This window comes from Corapipo altera, unplaced genomic scaffold, assembly GCF_003945725.1.
Source record: "Corapipo altera isolate COAL_440 unplaced genomic scaffold, ASM394572v1 66, whole genome shotgun sequence".
Taxonomy (NCBI): Eukaryota; Metazoa; Chordata; class Aves; order Passeriformes; family Pipridae; genus Corapipo; species Corapipo altera.
Genome location: NW_020884924.1, coordinates 5,640,956 through 5,661,936, shown reverse-complemented (window position 1 = coordinate 5,661,936; position 20,981 = coordinate 5,640,956). Strand labels below are relative to the sequence as shown.

The 20,981-nt window shown below is 36.9% G+C and overlaps 1 protein-coding gene across 7 annotated transcripts in view; it reads right to left on the bottom strand.

Moving 5' to 3' along the window:
- The window catches only part of RELCH (RAB11 binding and LisH domain, coiled-coil and HEAT repeat containing), a 75,388-nt gene continuing 54,407 nt past the window's right edge, over positions 1 to 20,981 (bottom strand). For 4 of the 7 annotated variants that reach the window (XM_027657458.1, XM_027657459.1, XM_027657461.1 and 1 more), the window contains 9 exons: positions 20,310 to 20,416; positions 19,666 to 19,765; positions 15,685 to 15,767; positions 14,686 to 14,749; positions 13,012 to 13,150; positions 12,543 to 12,659; positions 11,444 to 11,532; positions 5,712 to 5,782; positions 1 to 1,812 (listed from right to left, as the gene is read on the bottom strand). In XM_027657458.1, coding sequence (XP_027513259.1) covers positions 1,692 to 1,812; positions 5,712 to 5,782; positions 11,444 to 11,532; positions 12,543 to 12,659; positions 13,012 to 13,150; positions 14,686 to 14,749; positions 15,685 to 15,767; positions 19,666 to 19,765; positions 20,310 to 20,416 — 891 coding nt within the window. In that variant the 3' untranslated portion in view covers positions 1 to 1,691. Of the gene's footprint in view, positions 1,813 to 5,711; positions 5,783 to 11,443; positions 11,533 to 12,542; positions 12,660 to 13,011; positions 13,151 to 14,685; positions 14,750 to 14,933; positions 15,017 to 15,684; positions 15,768 to 19,665; positions 19,766 to 20,309; positions 20,417 to 20,981 lie in introns of all 7 variants that reach the window. The other 3 variants (XR_003530031.1, XR_003530030.1, XM_027657463.1) reach the window with 3 other exon arrangements.

The window sequence follows — 20,981 nt, the reverse complement described above, 5'->3', positions numbered from 1 at the left end:
GCAGGTATACAAAACTTTTTATTGACAACAGAACAATAGAGAGGAACGTCACCACTTCCCATTCCTCAGGAATGTCTCCATTTCACAGTCAGTCTGCTAAAAGTATACTTTCATGGTAACAAGCAACACAAAGGCATGGAGCTGTCTGTAACCTCAAGAAAAATGTTTCATCAGTGCAGTGTAAAGGGACCGACAGTGTGCAGGTGTGCAGGCCCTGTCACAACACAAACATGGCAGGCAACAGTATATGCAGAGCCAACAGGCACAGACACAAAGCAGTCAGAGGCCTCAAGTTATCTCCATTATTTCCATCTAAGGGCAATACCTGACGTGCTGTTCCATCCATGTTCTGTTCCAGAAGTGAATATGTTACTCCCTCACTCCTTTTGCTTCTCCTGTCCTCAAAGATGTTAATAATTCCAGCTGAATGGTACCATGTCAGAGAATGCCCAAGCTTTTATATTTTGCTACCTCATACCAGTTCATGCATGCACTTGAGTTTACTTTCAGAAGCTTACATTGACATAAAGAAGCAGGGGGGGGGGAAAGTGCTGCAAAAAAAGAAAAGTATTTAGTTGTTAATTCTTCCTTGCTAACAAAAATATTTGGTAGTTGTTGAATATACTGCTTGTAATGTTGTTTTCAAAAAGTATGTATGCAGTCTACTTAACATTTTAAAGAAACTGCACATCAAACTATCTCAACATAATTTCGAATACTCAGAAATTGAATTTGAACCAAAATTCAATCTATACAACAAAATATCTTAATTTTAGTTTTCAAAGTACATAGAACTGCACACTTAGTGCAAGATGAAAGCAGTCTCTCTTCTGTATTAAGCTTCCTCTGCCTGCAGAACTGTACCGGGGACCCTGTGTAGTAGCTTATACGTTTATTAACATTTATTAATTTAATATGTTTTTCCTTTACTTAATGGATGTGCCTCTGGATGTGTAGACTGGTTGTTAAAGTGCTTTAACATAAAACAAAAACCCAACAAAAGAAAATATCCCTCAAAAAACCATAAGAGATGAGAGAATTTTATCTGAAGGACTTTGTACAGCATTTACAATGTCGGCATAAAGCATCTGAAACATGAGCATTCCCTGCAGACTGATGCAGTGCAAGCAGTCTCATACATTAGATACTGCAATTCCTCTGGATTCAAGATGCACAATACTTACAAAAACAACCCTAGAAGCAGAGACAAATGCTGGTGGCTCTTCCTCTTCTTTTTAGAAACATAATTAAAAAATCTGCATTACTCTCTCATAATTTAAATACATAAGTAATCTCCACTTTTATTACTTCATGACAATGACTTCAAATTTACATTATTTTAAGTACCGTCAGAATAGCTCCATGTATAATACAGATATTTGCTGATATCCTGTCAGAAAATAAAAAAACCAAAACCTTCCACTATATAAAAAAAATAATGCTGGAAAGACAAGAACACAGAACAGGGACTTGGTACAGACTATGATTTCAGTTTTATATCAACCACAGTTAACCCAAAATTAACAGATACACAGCGATATTCAAAAGCAGTGCAAATATCTTTGGAGGTTAGAATAAAATTATACTACAAGAACATAAGACAGAAGAAATTAAAAGGCAAGTACTTCAAGTACAGGAACCAGTCTCTGTGAGGTCCATCTTAGTGTTAGCTGGGAGTTCCTCTTCCCATCTTACTTCTTCCTCTGGAACACATTAGCCAACATTGCACCTGATGTAGTCAGCTGGCCCATTTTGTTCAAAAACTTGGTCTTTGTATCTTCACTCACCAGACTCGCTGCAATTGACATCGAGCTAGGAAAAAAAAGAATTTGGTGACATAAGACTACAAAGGAAAAAGAATATTATGCTGTTATTTATTAAACAACTAAAGTGTCTTTGCATTTTAGAGGTTTCAACATAAAAGACCAGTCCATGAAGAATTGAAAAATCATCACCACCTGGTGCAAATATACACTGTTAAATTGATTTTAATGTCCTCACAGTCCTTGTGAAAATGGTAAAATATTTTTGTCCACGCTACTTTTTGGTACCTTTGGATGTCCCCACATTAGCATTTATTACCTATTCAGCAATTGCTCTAGTGACAAATACCTCTTTGAAAGATTGGCTTTACCTTCTCAGCAGAAATGTCAATCCTTACATTTATTTAGTATAAGTACGACAGTACTGGTTCAGACATGGACCTACCTAGTCTGAGTATCCTGCCTCCAACAGTGACCATTAGCAGACATGTGCAGAAGAGTAGAAGCAAGGCATGTACAAAACAGTGACCTCTTGTCTTAATTTTCAACTGTCTTGTTTTCCAGCTATTTCCAACCTGAGCAGAGTTTAAAACTGGGTGTAGATTGTCAAACTAGTAACTCCCAATAAAGCTTTATTTTTATGGATCAGCTTTCCTTTGATCTCCTTGTAAATGTCTTGTAAACCCCACCCTGAGTCATACTGGGTTAGCCCCTCGCTGGGTAAGGAGCATTCTCCTTCTGGTTGTTGTGAATGTGGCTCCTACTACCCGTGCTTGAATGTTCCTGCTTCATACATACTAGATAAGACAATGAAGAGTCCACAGGTTTGCCACAAACTGGACTGGAAGGAGCAACCCAATCAGTGCTGAAGCTACAACATGCTATAACTTTGAACATGTTAAGAAATTATCCAAATGCTGTGAAATTAAGATTTTTGTTTTTAATTTACAACATATCAGTGAGCTCAACTTCAGATATATATAACTGTTTAGCATAGTAGGAGTAATATGTCTCAAGACAGAACAGATGTACAATAGCAGGAATACTAATAAATATTCCATACTTCCCATATTTGTAGGAAAACGTTTGCCATTTTAAGAACATCAGATAGGGCCAATTTTAAAAACATTTCCAATTAATTTCCCCCTTGTAAGCTCAGCATGGACTCTGCATTTCAAAATTATACATAAGACCACAAAATCTGTCTTACTGGCATAGGCCACATTCCAGGAACAGACTTTTCAGTCTGCAAGGTTATAAACAGTTCTGTTAGACACAGCTGCATCAAGGCAGGTCAAGTTGAAGTTAACTGCTTCAACAGAACTTGAATGATTTCTTCAAAGTCAGCAGGGATGTGCTTAGTACTTTTTCCCATTTCATACCACGAAAAAAGGTGCTTAGTGATAATGAATTCTGGTTCTTTTTAAAGTACCTTAAAAAACAAAAGGGAAGCTTCTCACTAAAGCTGTACTGTGGATTTACAGATAGTTTAATTATAAACTTTTAAAGTCAAATATTTCTTTTAGGCACAATCAATATCTCTGGCTTGATTATACACCTCCCATCAACTAATGAATCACCTATTTCCAGCTGATAAAACTTAGCAGGTAAATTACTGCTACTGTAAGATGCAATTTCCTTTGATTTCATGATAAAGCAAGGGCATATAAATTACGTAAATAACAGTTTAGACTCGCTATCAGCTGGTTAAGGACAAGAAGCTATTCCTGACTGACATATCCTAGAGTTGCATGTAACTAGGAAAAATGATTTGGGAAATACTGTACCTTCCAAGCATAAGCAGCATTGAGAAAATAAAACTGCCCACTTCAGAAAAGAAAGCCCATCAGCTGGTAACAAACCTGTAGTTTTCAAACAAATTGTGCTTTCATTATTGTAATGATCCTGAATAAGTTTGAGGAAACCCAGGAAACGTACTATTGACATTCAAAACAGTTTGGGGGGAATAACAGCCATCTGCTGTCAAAAATTAAAATTTAACAACTGGAGTGTCTAGGACTTCATGTTTTCTATTACTATGTTACTGCGAATATAAATATAATCCTCAGCACTCAGCAGACTTAAAAGTTTAAATATGCCACCGAAGTGCTTCTATTACTATGCAAACTGAACATTTAAACATACCAATAAAAATAATATGAAATCAAGTAATTTGAGTCTCACATCTTCAAAAAGTAATCAGAGATCCGAATAAGGCAGGAGCATATCTTATTTGAAACAATCGGTCCTATAGAGAAGTCCTTGCATTTGTTAATTATTTAAAAAACAAAGCAAAACCCAACCCACAAACAAAAAAAAAATGTGTAAATGTCAAATTTTTGACCAGTGTCTAGATGAATTACATGCTTAGCCATGACTGAAATACCTTGTTAATTGCTAAAGAAAATGTTTAACAGAAGTGGCTATCCAATATATAAAAATGCTAAGTTTAATCTTCTTAAAAAACTATTTCTTTGACCCCGTATTATTTGACAAACCTTTTCTAACAGCAAAGGGGAAAGACAAGATTATCAGCACCATCTTATGATTGCTTTTGTATCTGTTTTTATTTCTGTGCATGTATTCTCATGCTGTTAGCAAAACCAGTAATTTATATCCCAGTTGCATTTAAATCCTTTGTCAAATATATAATTGTCACTGAAATTAGGAACTGAAATTAGCAAGGGCTTAGGGAAAAAAAGGAGATATTTATGTATATGAAAAGGTCATTTCTTCAGTGGTAAAATATTTCTTGTTAATTTTGTACAGTAAAAGATCAGATCATAGTCTGATTTTGAGTAAAAAAGGGGAAGGCTAATTAAGGAAGAAAGGAACACACTGCAAAGACTTATCCTTTTCAAAACTTAAGTTTTCAGCAGTTGCATCCTAAAAGAAAATATACTAGATGTTGTATCAGGTTTGCATTTACTGGTTTCTGCAATGGCTTAATAGGACTAGCTGTGATTTCAAAGTATTTACTACTAGTAATATCTGAAATATCTTATTTGGTGCATGAGAGACTGACCCTTTTTCCACACCACATTTCTTCTGTTCAATTCTTGTACACCTTTCCTATTTTGGTCATTCTCAAACTACCAGTTGCTTCCAGAACCATGCCTGAGCTCTTTCAAGAAGTAAATTCTATCCATTTGTTACAGATATGGGAGCATGACACAAACAAGCTTCAGTAATTCCCTCAATTCCCAAGGCAAAGTATTGGGATTGAGGACAGTTTTTCTCTTAAGATACCTACTGTTTCTTCTCAAACTCTTCCTGGCAACACCGCTAAGGATTTATTAAGTTATATAATTATCCATGAGAAGTTACCTGTCAGGATGCCATTCCAAGCAACAAGCATGAAAAAGAGCACATACAACTCATCATAATGACACTAGGCTTTCCAAATCTCCATGTCCAACGTGGGTCTGCTAGATACCTTTCTTTTCAGGAAATTCACACAGGTAGTTCAATTTATACACTGGAGAAGCTGTTTTTGTGTGCACTAGTCACAGGCAAGCAAGGTCAGCAGCCTGGAGCAAGCCATTCCCAGGACCAGAACAATTCCCTCAGCCTGCAGGCTGCCCCACCCAGGGTGGCAAGGTGTGTACCACATACCTTGCTCTAAGCACTTAGCCCAGACACTCCCTGCTTTCTCAGATTCAGGACAGAAATTTAAATACTGCTTTAAATGGATAAAAAATTAAGGACAAAGTAACACAGGAAAACAAGAAAGTCATTGTTATTGATACAAATAAATATTTCTTGTCCTGTGTTTTTCACTGGAGACAAAAACAACCACAAACTGTGTTAAAGTTCCTAAAATCTGTTTTCAAATACAGAATATGTCAGTATGGGATTTCTGGTCACAAACCTTGGACATCATTATGGAATACATTCTGCAGAACATTACTCTGGAGACACATAAAAAAAAGGAAGTGGAAGTCTTACCCTTGCGGTTCTTGGACGGTCTTGTTTTCCACTTTCTGTTCACACTCTTTTATCATGGAGCTCAAAATAACCTAAGGAAGAGAGATACATGACATTTGACATTTTTTGTTTTACGTTAACACTTCTTACGAAATGTACTCTGCAACTAATTCTGACATTAGCAGAACTGTTTGAAAAGTTTTTTTGTTCCCCAGGTACCTGATGTCTTGTGCCTAGAAACAACAAAAATGTTCAAAATACCTTAAGGAAGTAAATGTTTTTGAAACAGTTACAGGAGTTCCAGATGCCCTCCTGTTTCCCCTCACTTTTTGAAATAAAGTGAACTCACTTCTATGACATACCAGATCTTCATGAACATTATGCATGAAAGAAAAAGGAAGGAAAAAAAAAAGTGTGATGGCATCCCGAGACAACATCTTAATGGAAAGGAAGTGCTAAAGCAAACTTGGTATCATTCCACTGGTATCTTCCAGGGTTCCTATGAATCATGGCTTTTTTCCTTTATTTAAGCAACTGTAGTGTTAAAGATTTCTGCAAAGTATTTAAGACTGAAAACACCTCCACACTGACATTTTTACATTTCTCCAAAAATAAAGGAATGATTCCCAGGAGTAGGTTTTAAAAAAAAAAAAAATACAGTTCAGGGGATAGGTATATGGCTCCCTGCCCTGCTCACACAGTCCTTAATGTGTACACACACATTAAGACAAAAAGCATTTGAAACACTTAGGCAAAACAGTTATGCAAATGTGCATAATGCAAAATGTGAAACTATAAATATATATATGTATATGTACTTGTATATATACACACGCACACTGCATAAGTGGAAACTTATGCTGCTCACAGCTCAGGAGAAAGCTAAGCAATTTTTTTTGAGACACTAAACTTAAAATCTCAAAGCTACAAGCAATATAAATTAGTAGTGTCTTACCAAACCAGAATATATACAATAAAGGAAAAAACCCAATTTCAATCTTTAAAATATGGATCAGTCACTAATGGTTACTACCAGCTGGTAACTGTTTTTAAATGTATTTATACACATTAAAAAGCTGGTTTCTGTCAAGTTGCTTTGGACATCTGCAGCACAACCTTTAATTACACTGGTAAGAAGTAACCTTGTCTGCAGATCTGTGCCACTGCTCACTCTATTTCTCCAAAAGTATTACTCCAGCATTTGAAACATTTTAGGTAGCAGTTGTTATATACACTTGAATGTTTCAGAGAGCAGCATTCAAAAAGGACTACAACTCTTACTGCTAAATCTGCCGTCCTTCATTTGCATAAAATGTTATATAAGGTACTTAAACTCAGTAGTACAGAGATACAAGAGAAATACATTCAGAACTCCTGTGAAAAAGCAAGCTTTTTGTTCTGTATCAAAAAATCCCCTGAAATTTATAAGCACAGTGGCCATAATTTTGGTTACTTAGCATTTCTACCTGTGCACTGGAGCTCTTCTACGTTTTTGTACATCTATCTGAATCTAGATGTTCCAAACATCAACAATATGAAGTCTTGATCAAAGGGGAAAAAAATTCACCAAGGACTCAGAATCATTTCAGTAACATGATGGAGTTGCTGGCCATTGCACACCTCCTTCTGGGAAGGCTTTTTAATTTTTGGATGAAGTGGAGCAATTCTTTCCTCTTTCCCAAATCAATTTATCTTAAAGTTCAGGGCGAAACAGAGGAAAGGTATAATATCATATGGCAATTCTACATTATGGCTTCGCACATACTGCTCTGACCTGTTCCCTTGGGTTCTCTTTGTTTGATCCTAGGACTGATTATGGAATCATGTAGACCTCCTTTAAGAGAGAGATTTTAACTCTACATTTATTGTAACTCTATATTTAAAGACATTTAAGAGATATAACATGTTTAAGTATTATAAACAATACTGCAGTATATGGACTAAATATTTTCATCAAGTACTGACTATATCTCATTATCATGCAACTCACAATCCAGTTATTTTGAAAATAAATAGAAGGCAAGTGGAGAAGGGGGAAGAAGGGACTTAACATTGAACTAGAGATGCTGGTAAAGTATCTGAAATGTTTGCACAAGGTGAAATGTTTCTTTTAAAGATGAGAAGGTCTGATCTAAATGCCCAACTTACTCTTTTGTTTATATGAAAAAAGGAAAGCAAGTATGAGGGATAAGTGGTAAATGTTGCCCGACAGGATCACAAGCCAATTCCACAAATGTTACCTTTCCAAGATAAGCATGAACTCTGTACTGATGTTAGAGCCATAAAAACTAAGGCTCTGTAAATGAAAAAACCATAGAATCAGCTAGGTTGGAAAAGACCTCTAAAATGATCAAGGGTTGGACTTGATGCACTACCACCATGGTTATTAGACCATGGCACTAAGTGCCACATCCAGTCTTACCTTAAAACCTCCAGGGACAGAAAATCCACCACTTCCCTGGGCAGCCCATTCCAATGCCTGATTACCCTCTCTGTAAAGAATTAATTCCTAATATCCAACCTAAACCTCCCCTGGCAGAGCTTAAGACCATGTCCTCTTGTCTTACTGATAGCTGCCTGGGAGAAGAGACCAACCCTCACCTGGTTACAGCCTCCTTTCAGGGAGTTGTAGAGAGTGATGAGGTCTCCCCTGAGCCTCCTCTTCTCCAGGATAAACAACTCCAGTTCCCTCAGCTTCTTCTCATAGGATTTGTGCTCGAGTCCCTTCACCAGCCTTGTTGCTCTTTTCTGGACCTGCCCCAGCACCTCAATCTCCTTCCTGAACTGAGGGGCCCAGAACTGGACACAGTACTCCAGGTGTGGCCTCACACTGTTCCTGATCCAGGCCAGGATGCCATTGGCCTTTTTGGCCACCTGGGCACACTGCTGGTTCATGTTCAGCTTCCTGTCAATCCAAACTCCCAGGTCCCTTTCTGCCTGGCTGCTCTCCAGCCACTCTGTCCCCAGCCTGTAGTGCTGCATGGGGTTGTTGTGACCAACAGGACCCAGCACCTGAACCTCATCCTGTTGGAATCAGACCATCTCTCCAGCTTGTCCAGGTCCCTCTGAAGAGCCCTCCTGCCTTCCGGCAGATCAACACTCCCCCCCAACTTGGTGTCATCTGCAAATTTGCTAATGGTGGACTCAATCCCCTCATCCAGATCATCAATAGAGACTGGGTCCAACACTGATCCCTGAGGGACACCACTGGTGACCGGCTGCCAACTGGATGCAGCACCGTTCACCACCACTCTCTGGGCCCGGCCCTCCAGCCAGTTCCTGACCCAGCAGAGAGTGCCCCTGTCCAAGCTGTGGGCTGTCAGCTTTTTCAGGAGTGTATTATGTGAGACAGTGTCAAAGGCTTTGCTGAAGTCCAGATAGACCACATCCACAGCCTTCCCCTCATCCACCAGGTGGGTCACCTGGTCATAAAAGGAGATCAGGTTGGTCAGGCAGGACCTGCCCTTCCTAAACCTGTGCTGGCTGGGTCTGATCCCCAGGATGATCTGCTGCATAACCTTGCCAGGCACTGAGGTCAGGCTGACAGGACTGTAGTTTCCTGGGTCCTACTTCCAGCCCTTTTTGTGGATTGGTGTGACATTTGCCAGCTTCCAATCATCTGTATTTTTGTAAGTCATATAACCATTTGAATCATGAATAACACCAGAGTAACCAAAATGCTGAGAAAAGGGTTAATTCTGTTTATGCAAATATCTAACTATTCGAGATAGTAAATGGCATTTATTTCAGAAAACTATTTTAAGACAGAAGGCTTCCAAGACAGACACTAGAACTAACCGGGCCTCAAAGCCTCTACCATAGTGCAAATATTTTTAATTTTATATTTCTCTCCAGTTAAAAAAACAAAGCACTTGGCATCATGCCTGAAGCCACTTAATCACAGTGATGCAAAATGTGGTAATGGAGGATTGAGAGCTGTTTTTCCTTATTGATTTATTTTTAATCCTATTCAAGTCCTCAGTTTCTTCTCTGACTAACAAGACAAACTCAGTCAAATAAGCTCTTTTGTTCTAATTCAGGGCATCTTTTGAACTGACTATGGTCTTAAACCTTAGAAGTTGCATTAACTACAAAAATGAAGTAAGCAATATTTGTATCAGTTATCCCATTAGTGAAAGAAAATTAAACTTCTGCCTACTGCAGCTTTCAGATATATTCTTAAGACTTCCCAAACCACAATACATCTCCCAGGTCTCTCTGAACACAGTATCTCTCAATGCCACAGTGCTGCCTGTGGTAAAGAAGCACAATTCTGTTGCCTTTGACTGATGCTCAGTTCACTACTGTTCCTCTTGACCCACGCTTCTGAAGTCAGATTCTTTCCTTTTAGGTCGGAAAGTTCCTCAAATAATAATATACAGAAAAAAAAAGAATGAGACTATTAGATTAAAAATGTAACTGGAAGAAGGAACTTTGTTACTGAATATAAGGACTTAGGACTCCTAGAGAATACAGTCATTTCAAATAAGTCACTTTTGCAAACAAAAGGAAAATAAAATCAATTTTCTCATGTACAATGTAATCCATGAAAGTGCAGTATTAACCTTCAAAGACCACAACAATGTTCCTTTGTAAATTTTGATTAAATCTTTTTCTTCATCTCTTGAAATGTTCATCCTGTTAAGGTTTCCTCCAACACACAACTAAACTATGTCTCTTCAGCTACTGACTTAACATCTATGTGTTTCAATCAGATACTATTCATCCTCTTCAAGTATTTACAAAAAGTGCATATACCAAGATTTTCAAGTTTCTCAAGTTGGCTTCTCATTCTAATTCTTCTATTTTGCTGCTTTCTGTAAGCTCCTCCTACCAGAGAAGATCTTGTTTGCTTCCGTGTTGTCCTATCTGCTTATTTTAATCTGCTTTTTACAATTTACAGAATCACAAAGTGGTTGAGGTTAAAAGGGGCATCTGGAGATCATTTGGTCCAAGCCCTTGCTCAAGCAAGGCCATCTGGAGCCAGTTGCCCGTGTCCAGATGGCTTTTGAGTATCTCCAAGCATGGAGACTCCACTACCTATTTGGTCAATCTGTGCCAGTGCTCAGTCACTCTCACAGTAAAAAAATCCTCTGCCAATGCCTCTGGTCCTGTCACTGGGCATCACTGAGAAGAACCTGGCTCAGCCCTCTTTGGACCCTCAGGTGTTTGTCTATATGCTGATGCCCCTGAGCACTCTCTTCTGCAGGCTGAGCAGTCCCAGCTCTCCCTGCCTCTCCTTCAGTCCCTTCATCATCTTCGTGGCACTTCACTGGACTCTCCCCAGTAGATCCACGCTTTTGTACTGGGGAGCCCAGAACTGGACATAGTACTCCAGATATGAAGTACATTCCATGTATTTCAGGACTATACCTTCCTCATCTTTGATTTCTTTCCTAAACTCCAGCAACTTTCATCTGCATTTCTTTGGATATATTGTAGCCATTCATTTTAGTGTATCCTTGTTTTGATGAAAAAGAAAGATGGTAAAAACATTAATTTTTCTTCAGTCTACAAAGATCTGTTTCTACATGAATTTCCTACAATTGAATATTTCTCTGCAGAGATCCTCAGCTTAGAAATAAATTTTAAAATATTTTACTGTTTTTTAAATAATGTGACCTACTCCTTATAAAAAACCCCTATGTTTTGATACACTTATGAGCAGCTCTCCTTAACTTCTGGTTTTAAATACCATTACATTTTAACTTTTTCTGCCACCTGCATCTCATACTCAGTAAACAGCTGCTCACCTCATGCTCCGGCGAGAGATGTTCCATGTCAGTTCGTAAACACTTCAGTCCTGGTAAAAAGTGATTGACCATTAAATCCTCTGAAATAACTAAAACCCAGGTTATTAAGGTATTATAAGGATTGAATTCTGAAATTATACAAGCTTTTGTCTGTCTTCCGATAATGTTATTCTGTAGAACACATAGACAGCAGCAAAACTAAGAAAATTTCATGATTAATAAAAAGCAAAAAGGATCTTAAACACATTTAACATCATGTATTTCACACATCCATACCATTCATTTAGCATTGTTTCTTAATTTACTGGTCAAGATCAAGGGCTTTGATTTTGTAGCTTTGTTCTATTAAAAGTATCTGTCAGTTCCCCTGTACTGGGTTGGGCTGAGAGTGAGTTCACTTTCCCACAGGAGCCCTCACAGTCCTGTGCTTTACACGCTGGTACCTGAAAGGCGTTGATAACACACCAGTGTTTTGGCTACTGCTGAGCACCACTGGCACAGCACCAGTGCTGTCTCTCCAACATTCCCCCCCTGACCAGCAGGCTGTGGGTTAGCAAGACCTTTGGAGGGGACACAGCCAGGACAGCTGACCCAAACTGACCAGAGGGATATTCCATACCATATGATGCCTGCTCAGATACAAAAGCTATGAGAAAGTAGGAGGGGCTGTGGGGGGCATTTGTTATGATGTTACTCTGCCAGAGCAACTGCTACGTGTGCTGAAGCCCTGCTTCCCGGGAAGTGGCCGGACATTGTTTGCTGATGGAAAGTAGAGAATAAATCTTCAGTTTTCCTTTGTTTCCATGCATGGCTTTTGTTTATTAAACTGCCTTTATCTTGACACGTGAGTTTTTTCTCCATTTTGTTTCCCCCCCACCGTCCCCTCATCCTCCTGAGGAGGGGAGTAGTAGAATGGCTTGGTTGGCATCTGGTGTCCAACTAACCCACCACATTTACCATCTGTGAAAACCTCTTCCTTATGCTGAATAGATCATGTTTTACCTCACATATTCAAAGACAAACTTCGTTATTTCTCAAGTATTAAACTTCTCCCACCCCCACAGAAGTAACAGCTAAAGTTCCCCCCAAAAAAGGATACAACAACAGGAAAGAGCACTGTAAGATTCAAACAGGTGGGTAGCAATATCCAGTCTCTTCGAATCCACAGACTGCTGGTTGTTGACCAAGGCTAACTTGTGCAAGTGTGGAATAACAACTGGAAAAGTAAATATGGGAATAAGTGTTTGAAATTGCTTTCCATAGACTTGTTTAGCATTAAACAGTTGCTGTGTGGCAATTGCAGACACCTGTGTGCCTGCAGGTACACACAACAATGTGGAAAAAGAACTACAAATAATTGCTTTTGATGGCACTGCCCTTGCAGATTTAACTGATCAACTCAAACTTGAAATAAAGATTGTGGTAGCACCACTTGAAATAAAAATGTATCTCAGAGTACCTTTGAAATAGTAACAAGTCATAGAAAAAAAAAAATCAATATAATCAGCATACCTATTAGCTTTTGGACAGAAAGAGCAAGACTGCATCTTCCCATAGATGCAACTTACATTCATCTCTAAATCTGGGCTCAGCATTAGGTCCAACTCTTCCAAATGTCTTTATGATTTCTGTATGTAAAGAATGTTGGTCTTGATATTGAGGGTCTTCCAGGAAAGATGCTAGCTGCATTTTTACTCTCTCCAGAAGCTTAAATATTCCCAGAGAAAGAACACAAAAGAATGAAGATGTTAGAAATTGTTATGGTCAATTCAGAGTATGTTTATAATCTTCCATATTTCAGATGACAAATCTTGGACTTTCTTCTAATTTACTTTTTTTTCCCCTAACAGGATGTTCCAAACTCTTCAATGCAGCTTTATGCCTTAAAGACTGTTAACAGGGTTTTAATCTGATTTATCTTTTAACTACAGAAAGGTGCTTCCATAGAGTTGGTCTTTCCTCCTGAGGTTTCCTTGGGTTTGACACTCCCATTTTTTACCTATTAAAATTTCCCTCTTGCTATTAATAACTATGGAGTTTTCTTGTTTAATGAGAACTTCATTAATGAGATTTTTTATAATGTAACTCAATTAATAGGCTGAAAATTTTTCTGCAGAGGACAGAGATGCAAAAGTAAACATTATAAAATCAATGAAATTAAAAAGATTTCTTCAACTAAGGTTTAGAAAAATGGAAAATAAAATTATGTAAGTACTTTATTTGCATTCATAGTTGAAAAAATAACATTTTATGATACATTTAGGAAGGTGCTATCACCTCTGTACTCTAAGGCTTGTTTTAATTACTGCAATGGATACAGTAATTTCTGTGTGGTAACAAAACAATATTCTTCCCAACTGATTATAGGCATGCATTCCAAGCTACAAAATTCTAACTTTTCCATCTTCTAAGTGCTTGTGAGTCATCACTGACTTGACTCACATTACTCACATTTCCTCAAACACATTCTTTTAGAATATGTTGAAATTACGGGAAGAATGCAAGCTCTGCAAAAAGCTGCAAAGATTTTAAGAAATTCAATTGTACAGTTGTTATATAAAATAAAATCCAGCATTTCTACTGCTTGCAGCAGAATCATGGGTGTCTTCAGAATTCTGATCTATTACCAAAGTCTCATCATTTAAAAAGAAGGAGGAATTGCATCTCTACATTATCCTCAAGGATTATTTTGGTAATGTCACTATGTCTTTTAGTGCCATCTTGGACATCAAGCAGATATGATGGGAACTACAAGAGACTTGTCCTCTCTTCTGAAATAGTTGGGAGCCAAGCAGGATATCCTAAAGCATCTAAAATGGTAGAATATACTTATGTGGAGGTAACTGACTTCCATCATGTCTTTTTGGTTAGCATTTTAAAATAAAGCTATTTTATTTGGAAATAATGGAGTTAGATTTCACAACCATACCGGACAATGTTTTAACAAACATTTTGAGCATGGGATTTCCCATCTTCTAACACAGGCCTCCCCTTTACTTATCTGTCTCTCTTTGTTTATGTTTGGTTTGATATTTAGAAGGGAATGTTTTTATTAGTTAAGAATTTGTTTCCAAAAGAACAACAAAAAAAAAAGGCTGTTGCAAAACCAGAAAGCATTTTGGAAAAGAATATGTCAAAAAAGGAAATAATTTATAAGCTGTCCTTTCTTTTACTCTGGATCTATAAAAAAATTATCCACCTACTAAGCTACAAAACCAACAGTCTGACAACAGGTGTTTTACCTCTCTCTGAGTAACAGTTTCCATGATGGTCCCAAAAGCAGGAATTGTAGCAATCCTTACTGAACTACAATAGAAGAATAGAGTCTTTACAATGTATTCAAAATTAAGAACAAAATTAATAAAAGCAAAATTAAAAAATTAGTACTTTTAAGTTACACATTAGTTTCTAGCAATGACACACACAAAAAAGAAAGCAGGCCAGGAAAAAGACAGACAGGATTAACTCAAGGTCTCAATCTGAAACTCACAATTCAGGATCACTGGACAAGGTAACAAGGGCCGGAGCAACCCGCTTGTCAACTAACGCTTCACTCATGCCTCGAAGAGTCAGCTGTAAACCAGTCAACATGCAATAAAAAACGGTTTGGTAAACTTGAAAAATTGGGTTAGCTGTGACTGAGGATGGGCAGGCAGACTCTTGGGGTTGTTCTTGGTTTAGTCACCCACACAAGACATTAAAGCGACTAAGACTCTATTCATGCTGTAGCATTTGTTAGTAACAACCTGTTAGTGAGATTAGCAAAAGCATCCCTCCTTAGCCTGAAAGAAATATCACATCAGAATGTCCAGGAAATGAAGTACCACAGTTGTCTATCAGAAATTAGGTACAGCCAAAACTACTTGGCATTTCATTAATGCAGGTGATACTTAATTTAGCAGTAGTAAAGCTGATAGCATTATGAAATATAGTAATATCCAGCTTTCTGCTAGAAATGATTTAAGCAATTTGAAAACTGAGAATATGATTAAATATAAAAACCCATAAAAATATATTAAACGGATCTAAGTTTTCTATTTAAATTTTATTCCGCAGCTTTATCCAGTTTAGTTCTAGGCATTGCAGTACAACTTTTTATTTAAAAATAAGTGATTTAAAGGTTACATTTCCTTAAAAGTAATCCAATTTTTGTTCAGCTAGACTAAGAAACATAACTGATGGTTATTTCTTTTTAAGTATTAAGAGGGATGCTATGTATATAAGATAGTCAGGGAACTTACATTTCAGGGTCACTGGAGAGAGTAATGAGAGCAGGAACAACTCTCTGAGCTACCAGAGTTTCATGAACCCCCTTCACCAACAGCTGAATGGTCGGAGCAGGGGGGTATCACAGGTGATGCACGGAAAGAGCGAGCACAGTATCATGGGAAGAAGAGTGGCACAACCAAGAGAGAGAAAGAAAAAACACAAAAAGCAAACCAAAATTAGAAGCTAAGCAAATACTGCTACACTAGTGCTTCATAAATGCAAAGGCATGAAGAAAGCTGAAGTGTTCTGGCAATCAGCACAAACATGACAAATTCAACAATACGATGTTTTCTCTATTTTCAGATATTTTAAAACTCGAACTCATAGCTTGAGCAAGTAACTGTGTATTATAATTCAAATACTAATTATGTATTATAATTATAAATAAAATTATGTATAACTAAATTCTAAACCAATGCCAATTTGAGTTTGACAATTTAATCTAAATGCTGCTCCTAACTCAATACAATGGTATTTATCATAGTAGGTGGCTGTCACATGCAAAACAGATGTCTTGACTAGGCCAAATGTGTAGTTTTCCCACACTGACTGATACCTTTCACACCTTTTACAATGTGACAAACAGCACCTTCCCAGATGCCAGAAAGCTTTCCTGAAAGTCATTCAGGACTACTTTATATTTAACCACCATCCAAGCAGTATATATGCTGGTCTATGCAGGTAGGAAATGGAAAATCCTTGAAATATCCATGAAACATACTTCATCAAGTCTTTTTGCAAACTAAGGAATAGATGTATTTGTTGCAATACATCCTGAATTTTAAAAACTTGAAATCACAGTGAAAGTTATTATCCATGAACATGAGAAAGTTGTTTGAATTCAGATGTTCCCGGGTGATCTTTTTTACATTACTTATGTAGCTATACATCAGCATTTGCTGTATATGTTGCAGATGCCCTTTACATGTTTTCTACATATGAAAACTTACTAATTTTCAAAAATGACAAGTTGCACACTTTCTCCAGATATTCAACAAAACAGAGTGGTTTTTGTCTTCATTAATAAAAAGAGGAAAGCCTAGATATTTCCATTTTTAATCTCATGTAAGGAAGTCTGCATGTATTTGCTGGTTTTAGGAGATAAACATAAAAAGCTAATCAGTAAGTTCATGTGAGAAATTTGAAATGTCTTTTTAATATTTAGCCTTATTCTAACTACTCACATTACATAATGAGCACAAATTAAATTCCAAGTTTTTCCCCCAGCAATGCAACAAGAGATCCACAGAGCATGGGGAAAGCAGTGGCTGTCAGTATAAGAGTACTCAAATCAGGCAATATTTACACCCTCTAACTAGAGAAGATTTTATATTCTATTTGTTTGAGCATTCCTGCTTTACCAACTCTGAATTTAAACCGAAGAAAGTTGTGAAAGATTGGAAGGAACCTGACTTTCCAGAAGCTTCTATGCAAAGCAGTCATTTTTATTTAGCAATATTTGTGTGTGCATGTATATGCATGCATGCAAGCGTGCATACAGACACGGAATACAGTGTGGCCTTAAGGTAGTAACTAGGAAAGGAAGAATGGGGAAAAGCTATATAAGAACACACGCATTATTGCTGCAAAGCACCTGGAGGGAAAAATTTGCAGCTTCCTATACTTGTTACTCAGAAAATATTAGGAATATCGGTTCAACTACAGTATTTTAACATTAATACATTTCACAATGAGTTACACTGGTGACAACTTTAAGTGCTGATCTGTTGCGTTTATGGGCTACTCTTCAAACAGCTGTTAAGGACATAGCTCACTGGTTAAGATGATCTTACTCTCAGATACAGATTTACCAATTTTCCATTTATTAAAATAGAGAATGCTTCCTATTTTAAATCTTGGGCAAATAGGGACTCAAGTTTTCTTTACCAATCTTCATTTTGAGAAAGACCTAGCAGTGCTTTGAATAAAAAATGCTTGGGATTTGTGTAATTAGCAAACCATTTAGAATGATCTCAGCTTCATTACTATGTGGTCTACCACACTTCTAAGTATGGTAAAGCACAGTAAACAGAAAATAAAACATGCTTTATAACACAAGTGTCATTCTGAAGATAAGTGGTCCTAGCCTTGAACCTAAACAGACCAATAAAGCTTATATATAACTCCACTATGCACTTCATGTTCAAACCAGCAGCAATCAAATCCGTTTGCATCAATATTCAAATGGGAAACTAGTGACTGAAAACATTAATATAGAAGTGACAGAAACAGCTGGATGGACAAAGCCATGTTAGCAGCATGTAAGGTTGGAGTGAGACAGACGATGTAAATTTTTATCCTGTTTTAATTCCTCTAGATCATTAGTCATACATACTACACCTTAAAAATGGTAGCAAAAAGCTGCCTGCCACCAAAGGAGTGAAGCAGTAGAATGGCTCCAAATCACTTCGGTGTCCTTCCAGTCCTTAATGGACTGTAAAGATTGGGTAATGCAGACGGGTCTGTGGTTTCTGTGCTGCTCAGAATCTTTATTGTTCCCATACAGCTGTCCTGCAGGTCACACACTCTTTATCTTATTACCTAATTGCTGGGCTTTGCCATTCAGCAGCCTCTGAGGTGTCAGATTCCTTGAATGAGGAATCTTCCAATAGTGAAACCAACTATTACCACTTCTTTACACAGATGACGTCTCAAATTTATGTACTGCCATGTATAAATATGTATGCTATGGCTATCAATTAAGTGACAATATGCTACTATTTTCGAGTGAGAACAGTGTCTAAAATAAAGCTGCCTGTGCTTTAGTAAAAATTGCAGTATGCTAGGAAACAATATATCTAATAGCATGTATAGATTGCCTAAAAATAATCAACATGCAGTTGAATTTGAAAAGAAACTGCAATCAAGACAACAACCTGCTGTAACTGAGGTCTTTCACATTTGGCTAATGTGTATTAAGTAAAGAACCCCTTGTTATTACAAATATGATATGAGAAATACTTTTGTTAGATTAAAAATACTCAAACATATTTTAAGGGTGTCCAAAAATTGTCATCTTCTTTTTAAAGGGAGAAGAGGGGGGAAAAAAGTCTCAGGATAGTGCTTATTGTGGTTGTTTACTTTCTTATCTGCTATGACTTCCAGAGTTGCAGTAAAGAATGCTAATGGATAAATTAAGTGTTCTTTTTTTTCCGAGGCAGACTTGAGATTTGTTTTTGCAAATGGATACAAAATGGCAGGTTCAGCTAGAGGTCCACTGCAGAGCTATTCAAATGAGTCAAATGTGGAAGAAACATAGTAAAAAAAAAGAGTAATGCTGATTAGAAAAATGTGTCTCTAGCACGCAAAGGAAAAAAGTTTCTCTTTATTCAGCAAGTGGAGTATGTCTGAGTATGTCCTAGGGTTTTTGCATGAGCCTTTTAAAATGAACATTTGATGAAACAAAGCCATAAAGTGGAAATAAAAGCAAACTTATTAGCTATATGTATCAGTCTTTATCCTGACCAAAATTTATAGATGTTAGGGGAAAGATGGAGCTGTCATTATGAGGCATGTAAAGTAACTGTAGATTATTTTAAATTATTTTCATTTTTACAAAAAATACAGAGTTGGTTACATGTATGTCTTCACCACCTTATCTGGTACCAATGAAAACTGGTTTGAATTACAATACAAGTGTATTGTATGAATATACACAAAACCTATTGAAAATTATAACTGTGAGTTAGATACTCATGATGGGTTAAGTAGTAGAAGTTAAAACTCAGAGATGCTTGATATGTTTAACTACATACCTACAGAGAGAGGTGCTGTTGAACAGAACACAGATACAGAAAAAACTGCATGACAAGCATGACAACCTCCTGCTCCATCACACAGTACACAGCTTATTTGTTTGTAATTATTAAGAATTACAACATTGTCTGAACCCCTGTTTTTAAAAGTAAACTCTAATTTTAAAGAGCTGCAAAAAAAGTTTGGATAACACTTACCTCAAACATTCTAGCAGCTGTACATCGAACAAGAGCAGAAGTATGGACAACTCCATACCATAAAACAGTTAAAAGCAGCTCATGATAAGCTGGGTTTGCACTAAAAGAAAACAGTTGGGCAGTCAATCAAACAAAAATACTCCCAAACCCTGTTCTTTACCTGCAAAATGTAGTCTTAAGAATCCATTGTTCAACAAATCTAAAACTCCACCATTTATCCTTTCTGAAGGAAACAAAACATTTATCTCATTTTGAAGGACAGGCAACATGTTGCAGTCCAGAAAATACGTTGGATTTTCAAATTAATTAAAAACCCCTACAACGTTAAGAACATAATTTTCAATAAATTATGATATTGAATGCAAATACATGACAATAATATGGTAAATACAAAATTAATTTCCATTGTATTCTCAGTTAGTGATTTTTGTGGAAATTTTGTGTTTCCTTTTTACACTTCAGAATTATTTTTATCACTACATTTTTAATCCAGAGATTGCATTTGAACCAAGAAAAAAAAAAAGCAAGTATACCCTTTATTCACCCAAAGCACTACGGTTATTAACATTACAGCCAGATTACCAGTTTTTAATAAAAGCTTCTAATGTATTTAGATCTAGTCAATGCCAAAGTGTATTCTTTACCCTAGTTCCACAAAGGAAGCTTTCAGGCTATCAAGAGGAGCATGGGATAGTGAAAGCATGGTCATTACATCTTCTAGGAATCCAACTAACAGCTTGCGGTCTTCTTCCTGAAAGAAGAGAGTACAATGATGAATGTAGTAGAAGTGTTGTGATGAAAACCTACAGATACCAAAGAGACAAACTATGAATAAGAACAAACCAGATAAGCACTTAATGATTTTCTTAGGAACTTCAAGAATGTGGTTAAAAAACAAGAACCTTTCAAAGCAAACACATGAAGAGAATGTATTTCATTAACTATGCCATATTTATGCTTGAATTGCCCATATAGTTCTACTAAAGAAAGTTTTAAGAACTGTATTTAAGCATGCTTATTACTCCTGAAAGTTTCTAATTGCTCACAGTCCACTAAAAATTTGTAAAATAATGAAGAATTTATTTTTTTGCCTCGAAGATATGTATATGCTAACCTGTAACTGCTGGTTGCTGGAGGATTAGGTAATCTTATCTATAGTGTGTTTATTTTAGTACTAGGTAACACTAACATTTTAAGACTCCAACTAGGCCCAACATGGCAATTTACCTGCTTATCTGTTTTGCAAAATAACATTTGCAGGGTTCATAGTTAAGTGGTCAAGAACCTATTTAAGGAATAACATTAATAGTGTTGAT